The 15,443-nt window shown below is 40.4% G+C and overlaps 1 protein-coding gene across 1 annotated transcript; it reads left to right on the top strand.

Annotated features, from left to right (window-relative positions):
- Window positions 1-1,173: 1,173 nt before the first annotated feature.
- On the top strand, window positions 1,174-7,448 carry SERPINB1 (serpin peptidase inhibitor, clade B (ovalbumin), member 1). Its single transcript, XM_010573294.1, has 6 exons — window positions 1,174-1,341; window positions 3,350-3,487; window positions 4,273-4,390; window positions 4,978-5,120; window positions 5,849-6,016; window positions 6,765-7,448. Exons 1-6 carry the CDS (start codon window positions 1,174-1,176, stop codon window positions 7,164-7,166), a joined length of 1,137 nt encoding a protein of 378 aa, XP_010571596.1. The 3' UTR covers window positions 7,167-7,448.
- The last annotated feature ends 7,995 nt before the right edge of the window (window positions 7,449-15,443 follow it).

Here is a 15,443-nt window from a genome sequence, read left to right as displayed (position 1 = left end):
AGTATAGAGCTAGGTAAAGGAACATTGTGAAGATGCAGGGGGGGGTTATCTGTCTGGCAGTGGAAGCAGACAGTGTTATTCTGCAGTTCCTGTAGAAAGGCTGGGGGGAAACAGCCGAATGCCGGCGGAAACTCCTCCGTGTGGTTGGGTCTGGACAGTATTTGTACAGTATTACTGGGCTGCTGCCCTGGTTGCCGGGGGCAGGCGCACAAATGCCTGCGTCAAAGTGAAAGTCGGTGGGAAACAAGCTGGACGCAGTTCCGCTGCGAGCAAAGAGAAGTGAGACTCTGAGCTGGGGGGGCAGGAAGGTTTTTCAGCATCAAGCGGTACTGCCACTAGCCTTTGGGTAGGGTTTTTCACCCGACCCAGCCCTCGCACCTTTCACCCTGCCCAAAGAGCCTCCTGGGGAGCATCTCGCCCAAATAAATCCCTGCTCCGGCTGTGCAGTGTCAGCCCTGAAGCTTCGACCGTTCGGCGCTTCGCTTCTGCCTTCGCTAGCTGGTACGTCACCTTCAGCAAACAAAACCACGGGCTCTGCCTGTGCGTTTACGGCTGCTCAGCTTTGTTGGGACTCAGGTGCGTTGGTACGTGGACGCAGCGTGCAGGTAGCTCGCTTGTCGCTGGCAAAGCAGGCTGGTGAAGATAGCAGTGCTTTACACCGCTGAAGGTAAGTGTGCGCTGAAGCCTTTGGCAGGATTGACACCTTTTCGTGGCATGGTTTGCGCCAGGAAGATGGGCGGCTTGCTGAAAGGTGTCTAAGTCTCCCTGAGCAGTTACTGTGAACGTGCTCTGTGCGGGATTTGGGTAGAAGAGCGGGGGGAAACAGCTCTCTGGGGTGCGCTGGGCCTGCGAGACTGAAGGATTTTAACTTGCAATCCTGCCAGCACACCTACTTCCAATTTCAAGTTAGAAGGCAAGGAGTTTTTTAAATAGTGTCTTTAAAGTTAGTGCGATAGGTAAGGTTGGGATATACAATTTATGTGGAAAAAAACCCCACGCTTTTTCAATGTGACTGATTTGTTTTGAAGAAGATGCACTGACAAATTCTTGCTGTCTCTGTACCCAGCTGCAACCCGATTAATTGAGTCTTTGTGAGTCGCACAAGATTAGGTTAATTTTTTGAAGAGTGTTTCCCCGAGTCCTTACTGACTGTTTTATTTTTCAGCTATAACGATGGAGAACCTGCGTAATGCCAACAGCAGATTTGCACTTGATCTGTTCAGCAGGTTTAATGAGACCAACCCAACGGGGAATGTTTTCTTCTCTCCTGTTAGTGTCTCTGCTGCTCTGGCCATGGTCCTTTTAGGGGCCAAAGGTAATACAAAAGCACAGGTGCTGAAGGTTAGTAAAAAATATATATATATATATATAATTTCTCTTTTGCTTTATATTTTATTTACATTAAAAATTGTTGTGGTTTAGAGGATGGAAAATGAAAGGAGGGTATTATTTTTGTGGGCTCAAGAGAAGATTTCTGTCATGCTCAGAGTCTTCCTCAGGCTCATTTCTGCAGTTACCTTCTGCCTGCTCTGCTCCAGAGCCCTCTTTCCATATTTGCTATGGCCCTTGGTTCTCATTTTATTTCACTTGTTAATTCTTGAAGTAGGAAACTAGTTTCATTAATTAATCAGTCTCCATTTAAATTGATTGGAGTTTCCAGCAGCAAGGCCTTATTAGTTTTCTTGAGACATTTGGACAAAGAACTGTTGCTTTATAATACAAGGTCACCAATGGTATGCTTATTGCTAATAATACTGTCTATTTTGTAAGAAACACAGTAGTAATATATAGTTCTATATTTAGAGGGTAACAACTATAATACATGATGGTGCTACCTAAGTTATCAGTATCTTAGTAACAGCTAGGCACTCAGGTATCTGGAGGAGCTGAGCCCACATGCTTATTCTTAACCGTAGACTTAGTTTAGGTAGGGTAGTTTAAAAAAACCTCATTATAAATTGCAAAAATGGCATACATGGGGGTGTGCCAGTTTCCCCTGAGGCCTCCTGCACGGCAGGGACTTGGTCACTATTATTTTTCCCCTTTGTTAGGCTAACGCCCATTGGTGCAAAAGGGCGTATGAGACTTCTCATTGCAGTCATCATCATGTATTTTGCTATGAATAAGTTCACCTTTGTATTCTGGACTTTAGGAGGAACTGTTTTATACTGTTGAGTGGTGCTGTGCTTACTGCATAAGACAATAAAATTATTTTCTCATTACTTGTACAAACAGACTTTGAATGTGTATTTCATGTAATCAAACTGACAGCCTCGCCTACAATAAATGTCCTGACAGCAGAAATCATGCAAAAAGAACTTGAGAGGGAAAAAAAAAAAAAAAGTTTTTCAGCACAGTCATCCTCAATAATGCACGTTCCCATACCATAATGCTTTGCTTATGGAAACATAGCTGATTAAGGAGGCAGTGACTGGTAACTGTCAAGGGCTGTTTGCAAGCGTATAGAAATCTGTTTCTGTGATCATAATCCTATTGTAGGTTGCCTCCGTGATGTTTTTGCTCAGCTATTCATGTGTACAACACAGCTTGCATTAATGTGGGCAGCAAGGCCTGACCAAAAACCCGGTGAGATAAAATGAAGGCTTTCCTTTGGAACCAGGGGCTGTTTCACAGCAGTCTCAGAAACAGTCTTTCTCAGTCTTCTGAGAAATACATGGTTTAAATCTGAATATGAATGTCCCTGCTCTAGTCTAGCCTTCCCTGTCGATGAGGTCTGGCAGCTTCTGCTGTCATATCTGTAAGCCTTGGCCAGCCAGCTTGCCTCTGGGAAAGGAGGTACTGGTGAAGAAAAACTGCCGTAATGCATTTGATTTTTAAGATGATGCAGTTTTATGTATATATGAGCAATTATATGTTCATAAAACCATAAAAGATAATGGTTCTAAGTTTTCTTAAGACCCAACCTGTGCTAGTTTTGATCGTATGTTCTGAAAAGCAAAACCCCCAGGTTCCCTTGGGCCAAAGGGGAAAGCAAGAAAGCTAAAGTGTCCCTATGGCATCGTCTCCCTTTTCAAGTCCCCACCTGGGAATGAGTCCTTGTGCCCAGTGGTCCACGGAGGGGAGGCACGCAGGTGTCACTGTTGTGATCAACAGCTTCAGCTGTGACGACGCATAAACCAGGAGCTTCATACAAGTAGCTGACACAGGCAGCATAGCACCGAGGAACAGTTTCGTTCACTCTCTGAGGTTTATAGAAGTCTCTAAGCAGCTTCCAGCCTCTTTTCTTTCTTCAACCTACCTACCTGCTGGATCAGACCCATCCTATAGATGCACTGTATGTTCTTTTAAGACCGTATTAGCAGCAGCTAGTTCACTTCTTTTATTTCAGACACTTCATTTTGACAAAGTTCAAGATATTCATTCAAGATTTCAGACTCTGACTATGGATATAAACAGATGCAATGCTCCCTATCTCTTACGGCTTGCCAGTCGGCTTTTTGGAGAGAAGTCCTACAGCTTTTTGCCGGTATGTTGGTGCAGATCATGATGGAACCTGGTGGGGAAAATGCAGCTATTTTGAGTATTTATGAAGTAGAAATATTGCTAGGCATATTTCTAAATGTTACTGGGCAGTCGACAAAAGTGTTGCGTACATGCATATGCATTTCCATATCTGTAGGCATCTGTGCATCTCAGCTAAAGGATACTACACAGCAAACCCTTTTCATTGCTTGTTTGGTTCTGCTGCTTTTGGGCTCAAGAGGAAAACCACTTGTCTAGGTTCTTAGTTTTCAGTAACTATCATAACACCCCACTCTGTTGCAATGAGCTTTTTAGGATGCAACCGGCTCTGTGTCTGTTGCAATCAGCTTTTTAGGATTTTCATTGGTCTAGTACCACGTTACTTACTTAAATATTTTTGAAAACACTGTATTTATTTGGGAGGGGATGCCCAACATGTCTCAACAACATGCCTCTTCACCAGTGAATTATACCCTTGTATGCACCTGGGTTGCTATTTTTATCCCTCTTCAGCTCTTTTGGAGAGTTTTGTTTTATCCTAGCTGTGCTTGAGCCTGTTTCAGGAGAATGACAGGTAAATATTGCAACACCTGCAGTAAGCACCCCCTCAGCTGTATACATGGCAGATGTATTATGAGGTTTACTCTGAGAGGGGAAAAAAACCCAACCTGTTAGAGCCCCACCTCAGAGCAGGTGATAAATTGTTTGACATGCACCTTATCTACATCATAAAGAGATGTTTTCTTACCCGCATGCAATGAAAGCTATTCTTATCGTTCCAAAATCTAGGATTTCCTGACTAATACTCGGAAATTATATGGAGCTGATTTGGCTACAGTTGATTTTCTTCAGGCTTGTGATGAAGCCAGGAAGGAAATTAACCAGTGGGTAGAGAAGAAAACTGAAGGTAAACTACTTTGGTTAATAAAGTAACTGGCAGTGTTTCATACTTTGGGAGCAGGAATAGGCTTTATTCTCTGCTGCCTTTAGAGCAGTTTAATTTTGCCCTGGGATATTCACTTGATGCGTTGGCAACCTAAGCAAGACATTTAAACAGTTCCATAAGTCCTGAGACTTTTCCATTTTTTTGTGTTTAGGCCGATGAGTGCAGGAGAGATGCCAAAAGATAGATTTATACTCATGAGCTGGAGAATTTGTTTTAGACAGTCCCAGTCCATATTGTATATGTATTTCTAAATCCAGTAATCCTAAATGTGGGTATTTTCTAATTCTTGTGTGAGAGTCATATGTGACAGTTTAAGCTAAAAATATTACATTTTCATCAAATTACTGTATATCAAAAGTTATAGTAGCATGTACTATTAAAAAGTATGAAGTAAGGTGACAGGTACTGAAAGACACTTTATTACAGGAATGGACTGGAGTTCTATATTTGTAGTATTTCTGTGGCATCAGTTTCTTCATGTATGTTTTATATGCCAGCAACTTAGTACAAGATTTTGTTGTGACTTTTTTTTCCTACCCCCTCTGAAGGTAAAATCCCTAATCTGCTGTCTGAAGGCTCAGTTGATAACATGACCAAGCTTGTACTGGTGAACGCTATTTATTTCAAAGGCAACTGGGCAGAGAAATTTAAAGAAGCCGACACCACTGACATGCCATTTCGGTTAAATAAGGTAATACAAATACGTCTTGGTAGTATATCTAACAAAAAGGTCAAATAATATTGGTGCTAAAGTGAAGCTTTGTTTACAGATAAAATAATAAAAAAATAGAAATAGAAAGTCTTTAATGAATGTTTTCAGTTCACCCAAAAGAGTTTTTTATGGATTTTAGTATTCTCCTGTATTCAGGAAGCTATTTTGTTGTCTCACTGAAATAGCATCAGAGACAATTGTCATGTATAGATTGGGACCCTGCCTGTGCCTAGCAGAGTTTCTGTCCGCTAGCAGTTTCAGCTGCTATGAACTGTGCCTGTTTGTGATGCTAGGTAAACAGCATTAAATGATTGCACGTTTTGGTTAAGCCCCATTTTCTCAAGACACTGTATACAGTCATCTACTTTATGCTGAATAGAGTCGATCTTTGTTGACTTGTAACGTTGTCATTTTGGGGGCTAGAGCAATATAAAGGAAGAGGAACTCAAAGAAATTGTTTCAGTTTCTGTGAGGTCTGTGCTATAGAAGCCAAAGGAGAACCAAATATAATACAAACTCATTATGTCTTTAGAAGAAACTGTTATTAAACAGTCAGTCAAGAGTTTGATGAAGGAAGTTTTATAATCACCTGATATAATGGAGGAAGAGTTTTTGCAAGAATGCAATTTTTAACTTAGTTGTTTCCTATCAGTTCTTTAAATGAGTATTTTCTTAACCATTACTTTTGGTACCTTTTATCCATCCAGAATGAAAGAAAGACAGTGAAAATGATGTATCAGGAAAATAGATTTCGTTTTGGTTACATCCCTGAAGTGAGGATCCGTATTTTAGAGCTGCCTTATGATGGAAGAGAACTTAGTATGATCATCCTGTTACCTGATGACATTGAAGATGACTCCACTGGACTGCAGAAGGTGACCCATCCAAGCTAATGCAGTTATTTAATGGATAAGTTCAGCCATTCAAAATTAAAGCCTTAATGAACCTGTGTTTTTAGAGCCCTATATCTATCAAGCGTATTTTTAGACTAGACTCTACTAGCACTGCAATAAAGGATACGTGCATGTGCTGTATCAGGAAGAGAAGTTGTGTTCTGGCTTTGTAGGTTGTGTTCACGTGTCCTTTGGCTTGACAAACAGAACCATGAGGGAGACTGCAAAAACAAAGTTACGGGAATTAACTTGCCTTGCTTTTTTTTTTTTTAATGACAGAACTTTTCTTGCATTACCTTTCAAAGTCAGTATTTTCATAGCCTTAAAGTAGTGACAGCATTTCCCATTAAATGACCAGGAACACATCAGCTTCTTTGAGCTCTCCGATGATTATTTTTGTTACTTGTTTTTAATTATGTAATTCCATTTAGTTACATTAAACAGTAAGAGTAACTGGGTTTAGTTGCTATCAGAGCATGTTTTTCCCTTATGTACATTGCAGCAAGAAGCAAGTGTCTGCATTACTTTGTAAAGTATAAACTGCACTGACTCCACTTAATTTTAATAGCATTTGTTTGATCAATATGGACCTATCAAAGATATGGGTATGGTCATTTTTTTATAGTTGCTTTATAGTCGTATAGTGCTGTATAAAGCCTTGTAAATGTTACTGAAAATGAAATATTTCTACACTGGTGATATGTAATGATCTCTGTCTTTTTAATTCTAGCTGGAAAAGCAGCTTACCTTAGAGAAGCTCCAGGAATGGACATGTCCAGAGCATCTATATTCCACTGATGTTCGTGTGCATTTGCCAAAGTTTAAGCTAGAAGAAAGCTATGACCTTAAATCAGATTTAGCCGCTATGGGCTTGTTGGATATATTTGACAGTGGCAAGGCTGACTTGTCGGGAATGTCAGGGGCACATGACCTCTTTCTCTCAAAAATTGTCCACAAGACTTTTGTAGAAGTGAATGAGGAAGGCACGGAAGCTGCAGCTGCCACTGCTGGCATTGCTATGCTCTGCAGTGCTATGGAAGAGGATTTCAATGCTGACCATCCTTTCCTTTTCTTTATTCGCCACAACCCAACGCAAAGCATACTTTTCTTCGGCAGATATGCTTCTCCATAAAAGAGAACTTAGCATTTGCAGACCAGTTCCTGCTGTAGTCAGTGAAAGCTTTGCTCCTGAATGAGTTGGATTTTGATCCAAGAAAGTTAATGCTCCTGTCTTGAGTATCTAGTCACTTTTTCACTGAGATTCTGCCTTTCCCACTAAAACAATCCCAGAGAAACTGAGAAGTGATTTATTTTTCTTTCTTGAGATTGCCATAAGCTTTAATAACTAAGAAATTCTTAACTGTAGGCAGAAAAAAATCTTTTTAAATTGGACTAGAAGTAGAAATACGCTTGGAAGAAATGTGTGTCTTTTAAAGCACAGGATCACCCTGTATGCATCCTTGCATGGGGTTTCTCTGTGTTGACAGGCCCCTGTTGTAATAACTTACAATAATCCAGTCATTCCTTATGCATGTATACTAGGATGTTCTTGCAAAGCTGTTCCTCCCCTAAAGTCTTGCTTTTCAATACCTTAATAAAATACTTCTAGGCACCAAAAGGCATGATACTAAACAGCTGAGTTTACCCAGTTCTGTTGTGAAATAGGTCAGATGATAACATTTGTTAGAGACATCTATTAATAGAGAAAGGATTAAGCTATTTAAACAAAAGTAACCCCTTCCAGTCATTAGCCAGAAAACCTGCAATGCAGCTTTTGAATGCGGAGGAGAAGAATAACAACTTTAGGTGACATGTTTAAAGAGGATTTTTAAAATTTATAGTCTGGTGCCATTCTAGTTATTGAAAACACGAAAAGGTATCAGGGCTTTGAGGTTTTAGGTGCTTGAAGCTAATGGGTGTCTTTCCACAAGTTCAGAAGTTTTCAGTATGACATTAGATTCTGGCCAGAACCTATGTAATCCTCAAAAAATGCTTCAGCTTCCCAGAGGATGACTGTGTATAGTCTGCAGTAAATATCTGATGTGTCTCTATGTACAAGGATTCAACATTTAGTGAACTGACTTCCAGTACCTCTTTATACACAAGCCTTTTGTACTGTACAACAGCCATATGCCTGGGAGCCACTGTAATTACATACTGTTAAGTGTTCTGTATTTATTTCTGGGGGTTATTTGCTTGTATCATGTATATCTTGGGTACTGTAATATTTACCTGTACAACTTCAGTTCTAAGTGGGGCACAATAATTTCTATAATTGCAAACTTTCCATAATTGCAAAATATTAATTTTGTCTTCATGCAACAAATAGAAGCCTTTTTCTTAAACTCGTGTTCCAAATGGAAATTTCTGCATGCAATTAAGTATCTCAGAGTACAAAAATAACTGTCTACCTGAAGGCTAGCTCCAGAGAAAACCACTGGTGCAGCAGGTGTGATCAGCTGCCTGAAGTCCTTGGCCTGTTCAGAGTAGGTGAAAATACTGAAAAACAAATTACTCAGTAGAAGAGATGATTGCATGAACTATCAGCTTCCCCTGCAAGTGTAATGACCCCAGCTGCTAGCACCTACAGGCAGAGAGTAACGGTTTATATGCAATGACACAAGTACTTGGTCTGCACATTAGTAAACGTGTTTCCGTGTGTTAGCAATACCTCAGTTGCAAAGGCTCTGGTAAATTTGTAAAGGAGAGCATGTATTGCAGAGTGCAGATGTGAACATAACCCCTTCTGTGCTGAATGCTTTGGAAACCCAGTGCTTCACAAATAATTGAGAAAAATATCGGCACAAAGCCCATGTAAAAACTTGGAATGGTTTGACGTTCTATTAGTTCTGGGTTTCTGGGCCTTTACCTTCAGCCTTTTAGCAAATAAAGCTTCTGCTGCCATAGATGGGTTTTTGCTAGAGTAAGGCTCAAAACTCCATTGTAATTACATCCTTATCTTTATATGCTTAAACTCAGTCAATGTATGCAAGATATGTGATGTCTGAAGGCTTTTAGGGCTGTAATTACCAGGATATCAGAAGAAAGATAAAACCTTGCATAATAGTACAAATCAGTGTAGCTTTATGAGGAGACTCATGTATTTATTATTTTGGTCTCAGTATTCAGTAACTGAACTATTACACTGAGACAAATTTGGCTTTCTACAGACGGGATGCACAAAATAAAATCTCAGCAATAAGAATCTCAATGAAGTCAGCTTCATATTCAACCATTTAAATAACCCCAGCCAGCCTATTGGCAAATATTCCCTTCCCATAATTCATGTCCCAAATAAGAAGGTTGTAAGTGTTTTTTCTTAATACTCCTTTTTTTCCTGTGCTCCTGTCAGGACAAGTGACTGACAAGGGCTGACTCCAGCAGGGAAAACTGGAATGCCAGCTGTATTCACATTTCTAAAAAATGAAATTCTGCTTCAGCTAGCTCATGTGAAGGACTTTATTTTTAGAACTACTGAATGAACACAGGTCTCACTGAGTTCAAAGAATGGTAATTTTCAGTCCGAGATACTTTAACTGAGGAAAAAGGAAGAAAATGTAATTTTAATGAGTTAAAGGTACAACATATGATATGAGAGAATGTCACATCAGAAGTCTCAATATAAAATCAGGACCCTAGCCTTAGTCTTAGCTAAGTAGCAGTCAGAAACCCACGCTCCCAATGTACAAAAAAATACTTTCCATATATAAAACCTGTCATTCATATTAACCCAGGGGACTGCAACATTAAAAAGTCAGACTGACTGCAGCTAAACTTCCTAGGAGGGGACCAAGAAGTACTTGAGCATGAAACTTCGCTGTTCAAAACCAATTTGCAACAGCCTGCTGGTCTGAGAAGACAACGTGATTTTTCTTCCAGTGGAAGAGAGGATTACAGCAGAGAGAGTTCACTCTCCATGTTGGCCGCTCCTAAGCAGACCGGGCTTTATAACAATCCAAAACTCAGAGCAGTTGTTGCTCACTGTGATGAGCAAGCCAGACTTTGTACTACTGCTTACATCTACTCTTTACGATAGCCCTTTGATTTCAGTAATTTAAAAAGAAAAACCACCACCCACCACCACCATTTGGCTGCTTTCTGTCTGAATCATACTATTTAAGTTGCTCTTCCTAGTAAGTAACTACCATCGTGTGGATAAGGAGGACAGTTATCTCTGGGTTTTAAGTCACCTTATCCTAGTGTCGTGGCTGAAACCAGGACACCTAGAGATAAATTCACATAGATGAGTTAACTCAGAGCATGTTTAGTAATACTTTCACTGTTAAGTGTTTTTATGTATTTATATATGACTAAAATCCTGATAAAGTACATAAACCTGATCAAGTCCCCAGATGTCTTGGAGACAGATATTTGTCTTGATTTTTTTTTAATATTGTTTCATTAGATAGGACTAAGACCAGTGCAATTCACTTGAACCTATTGAGATAAAGAGGTGCAACTGAAATCAGAAACTGTTTTTTTTGTTTTTTTATTTACTGTAGCGAACCTGTCCAGCTCTGTCATGTCATCTTATGGTAGTAACTAAATACGTATTCTTATCCGTATTCAGTAAGGGGCCTATGCAATCCCTGACTACTTAATAAAAGACAAAAACCACAGCCAAAATCCTGGAGAGCACAACCTGTTTGGAAACATGCTGAACATGCGCAGTGGCTGCTGGCAATTCAGATGATGAGTTCATCACATCAGCCAGAAAATGTTGTATCTTCAGGTTAAATAGAACTTGAAACAACCAGCTTGTATAATCACTTTTAAGTCCTATCATGGAATATGATAGACAGTCATTTTGGCCAAGAACTTTTCTCTCAACACAAGAGAAAATACTCACAGAAAAGGGAAAAAAAAATGCAGCCCAGAGGTTAATAGAGGATTTAAATTCTTTGTGCATGGAAAACAGTACAAGAAAAATAAAATAGAAGTAATGATTTCACAAAAATATTTAGCATAAGAGCCTTACCAGCTATATCATCCATTTTTTTATCTGCAAAAGTCAAGCTAGCTGAATAATAGAAACAATATTAGATAATTTTCTAAAAAACTGCAATGGAATTCATTGGGGGCATTATTTAATTGATGTTTCTGGTCTTGCTATCCATATCTTTGACATTGGTGTGTTACTACTGGGAGAAACAACTTACATCGGTACAAGTTGTTTCTCATATGTATTGAATTCCCCAACATGGGCTATGGGATGGCCTTTCTCATGGTCTGTGTTACTTCTTAGTGGAACAACTTACATAAGAGAAAAAGAGATCGTGGTATGGCAGATTTTGATGGTGCTCCTGAAGCTCCAGTGGAGGCAGCTGTCACCTGACAGGATCATAAATCTCATCCCCAATTTTTTGGTGGCAGTGCAACAATATTTGGTATTTCCTTAAAGCTCTACACTCTGATGATGAATACACCAGTATATCAGTATTTGATTCTTAAGAAGAGACCATTCTTGCCCTTAAGTGAGCTTCAAAAGGTAAGCCCCAGGCACTCAAAAGCCAGAAAACTAAGAAATACACTTCCACTATTTTTTAATTTCATTCTTTCATCTTGTGCTTTTGGAGCAACTTCACTAGGAGATTGGCTTCTGCTTGTTGAAAGAAACATTGCCAATCCTAAGTAGACACTTTACACATCATCGTGAGATGAAACAGACATTTTTGCCTTGGGTCTGTTCCAGAGACACAGGAATGATGTGGGGTGAAATGTCCATTTGTGAGGGCATCTGGTCCTGGCGGACTTTTTAATGGAGCATGGAGTTCTTCAATCAGTGGAGATGACCTTCTTTAGAGGGAATAGAAGAGATGCGCATCAGTGGGAGGGAGGAGCAGGGAGCAGCCACTCCGTTTCCCGTGTAGCATCTTGCTAATTACCATAGGGAGGAAGGGAAAAGTGAAATAATACTTTGCTTGGAAAGAGGCCATGAGGCACGACGGCTTTTGAACTTTAACTTGTTGTTGCCAACATTTTAGTAACCTGCACATCATACTGCACTGTCTGATGGAGCTCTCCTGAGGGGTGCAATCTCTTTTCACACACCGGTGGCTGAGGAATGAAAAAGCACCTCTGAACATTTTGCCAAGCTGTGCTGCCCTCTGAAGGGAAGCACGTGCTGCTTAGATTTATTCCAGCACTGGAAGAGATATCCTGACTAACTCTGCTCTGAAACTGGGGCATGGGGAGACAACTGATAGTTTCCAAGGAAAGGGAGGAGTAGGGGAAGGAAAAGGCACCCTACCCAGAGTACGCAGTAAACTCAGTCACAAGGAAAAATATTAGTGTGCATCCACCACATGTAACCATTGAGCTATTGGCTTAAATGTTGGCAGTATCCCCTGGCGTAGGACATTTGCAAGCTCGTTTGTCTTGTGTATTAGTCACTCCACGAGCACTTAGTGAAATCCCTTTAGCACTTTGACTCTTGTCCTGTAACACGGCAGAAAACCTGCAGAGCCCTAGCCATCCTCTATGACCTTCTGGTGATGGGAGAGACCAGGGACTGGGGTCCACTGGGGAGTTCATCTGCATGATAAATAGAACTGACCTAGGTTCCTAGCCAGACTATTTTTGCCACTGGGAAATTACTAATGAAGTCTCCTTAGTAAGGTCAGCAGGTTCTACTTATTATTTTTTTATTTTCTCTTGGTGGGGAAAAATGGGAAACAGTACCAAGAACCATGCGAAACTCACCATATACATCGAAAAAGCAATTGTGACCAGTGCAGGAACAGCTTGATTAAAGCTCCTTCTCCCCTCTTCCACATCAAATAAACAACATACAGTTTATGGAAACCCAGGACTCTGTCTCACCCATGCACCTACTCAGCTCCCTTCTTGCAGGCTGAACTTGTCTCAGCAGTAGGCATGAAGATCAGGGAGGGAGGACTCACCACCGCTGTTCTGCTCCAGTCCTGAAGGAGCTGTTTTGTGGGGACCTGTCCCAAAGCTCCCATCCCAATTCTGATTTCAGCCTCATGGCTGGTGCTGATCACAGCAGTCCTGGCTGCTTGGATTATTCTGAACCAGTGTTTCAGGGGTGCTTCCTCACTCCATTACTCCTCAGTGGAGATTCAGCTACGTTTGTGCAATCAGGAGTCCTGTAGCCCTGCTTCCACCCTGACCCACGTGTTCCTCCATACAGTGCTCAAAAGCTCCCAAGTGAGCACCAGACAAGATCCCTGGCTCAAATCTGTTAGTTATGAAAACTTTTGCTAACCTGGACTTGTATAGAACTGAAGTCCCTTAAACTTCTGGGGTGACCTTACCATGACCACATCTTGCCTTATTTCTCCATATGCCTTTCAGAGGACTAGCAGGATAAAAATACTAATCTAATTAATTACTGCATTAATTCAAGCAACAAGAAAGTTCCAACCAAACAACAGAAACAAGTGAATTATGGGTTAAAGAAAACCCATGCAAATTTACACAAATGAAGCTCGTCGAAAGACTTGCTCATCTTTAGAAAGACACTTTGCTCCAAGCTTTCAAAAATTATCAGTATTATCAGCTTCCGGGCCTCATCAGATGCTACGGAGAGATACCAAGCCTACTGCCAGTTTTACAACCCACTGCTTAGACAAGACAGGGCAGCTGTTGACCAAAACCCTTGGCAATGTGTGTCCAACCCCAGAAGAGAATAGTTGTGACATATCTTACAGCTGAATTATCCTGGTAGTTTCAATTTCTTGCAATATATAAAAGCTAACATTACCAAGAATAAGAGTCTGAAATATCTCACTAGTAATTCTAAACCCGTCTTCACACTTTGCGGGTATTCTTCATCACTAAATCCTCTGCCTAGCATACTCCATAAGCATGCACCAGGAATGTCCTCTAATATCTGACCCAAACAGCAACACTTTATGTCCTCCAAATACTAGCCTAGCAAAGCAAAATAAACCCATCTTTTTTGTTACTTTCTTCAGTGTTTGTTACTAAGTAAACGCTGAGTTAAACTGGTTTTGAAAAAATAATTATAGTCCACTAATGGGTTATAACTAACTAATATATCCTCTGTTCTAGGCAATGACTTCTCATACACGTGCCACAGAATGTAAATGGTTATATCTAAGCCCTCACAGATACGGAAAGCCTTACTTCTTGCGTTAGTACATGTATGACCCTGGTCACTTGGCATTTAATCTCAGAGCTCCATGACTAATCATCTTCTGGCTATCATAAGCTATCATGAAAGGTTGTGGAAAAGCTTTACAAAGAGAAATTCTTCCCCTTCAAGTACAATTTTTGGTGTCATGTATTTTATGATTCTAGTGCTACCCTGAAGGTGCTCATGTGCTTTTCTCAAAAGTCAGTTAATTTTTATTTTGGGACTGACACTGCAATTATTAATTAAAAAAAAATTATTCATGTTATGATTTCACCCATCTCTGTTGGTTTTTATCAGATAAAACACAATGCCCCTGCTAGACAGCTGAGAGACTTAACAGTTTACAGTTATGGTATTTTCTCTGTAATATGAGGAATAAGGAATGATCCTTTGTGGGTACTTAATATAACAATCTTCTGCAACTTCTATTGTTGCATAACTTGTCTGTGAAATTACAGGAAAGGCAATGCCTACATCTCCATCCCCACATACCCATTTAAGTCATACCTTATCTGCTAGTACAGAATACTTCATTTATTACCTTCATGACACATCTGACCTAAACATTTTTTTCCTGCAGGTTTTAGAGCATTTGCAATTTGGTCCACAAACAGGCATAGCCTCATTGTCAGGAGGGGAGTGTGGGGAATAAATCCCATATCCTTTTTCCTTAATATCACAATACCTTATAAAATAGTACTTATGTATCATGTCACACACTGTAGATGGAGATGTGAGGTGGTAGACGAGGAAAAGACTCAGGCTCTGCATAGGACTATGGGTCTTTGTCTCCTTCTAAATAACAGACGGAGAACTGCCACGTCAGAGAAAACTTGCAGTATAGCACTGTATGCATAACGCATGGCTGCTTTGAAGCTAATGGGAGAAAGGAGCACGGACTAAGTATTTACAAAGGGAGAACCCACAGTCTAGTCAGGCCGGGTTAGAAAAATCTGTATTTGCTTGAACCACAATTCATATCGATTACAGAGAATGCATAAGTATCACCACTAGACCATCTTCTACTGGAAACCCAAGATATTTGTTGCACAGGCTATACCGCGTTGTTGTGGTTTGCTGTCACCTCCAGCTCTTGCACCTATTGATGCAGAACTTTTTAAGCCACATTTAAGGGGACAAACAGCTCCAGTCAATAACTGCTTTTAAATGACTTCGTCTTACCTGCAGGCTTTCTTAGTGCCTCACTTCCACTCTCTCCATGCAGCAGCAGATGTCAATTTTTCTCATTTCAGCCACAAGCTCAGCAATGCCAATTTTCTTCCTCTG

This window comes from Haliaeetus leucocephalus, unplaced genomic scaffold (genome assembly GCF_000737465.1).
Source record: "Haliaeetus leucocephalus isolate CR32 unplaced genomic scaffold, Haliaeetus_leucocephalus-4.0 Scaffold373, whole genome shotgun sequence".
NCBI classification, from domain to species: Eukaryota; Metazoa; Chordata; class Aves; order Accipitriformes; family Accipitridae; genus Haliaeetus; species Haliaeetus leucocephalus.
The sequence above is the reverse complement of the archived record's forward strand: the minus strand, read 5'-3'. Positions and strand labels throughout refer to the sequence as shown.

Coding starts and splice junctions, on each gene's coding strand:
- SERPINB1 (XM_010573294.1), top strand. CDS start 1,174: ATGGAGAACCTGCGTAATGCCAACAGCAGATTTGCACTTGATCTGTTC. Junction 5,121..5,848: donor TGCCATTTCGGTTAAATAAG/GTAATACAAATA, acceptor TTATCCATCCAG/AATGAAAGAAAGACAGTGAA. Junction 6,017..6,764: donor ACTCCACTGGACTGCAGAAG/GTGACCCATCCA, acceptor TTTTAATTCTAG/CTGGAAAAGCAGCTTACCTT.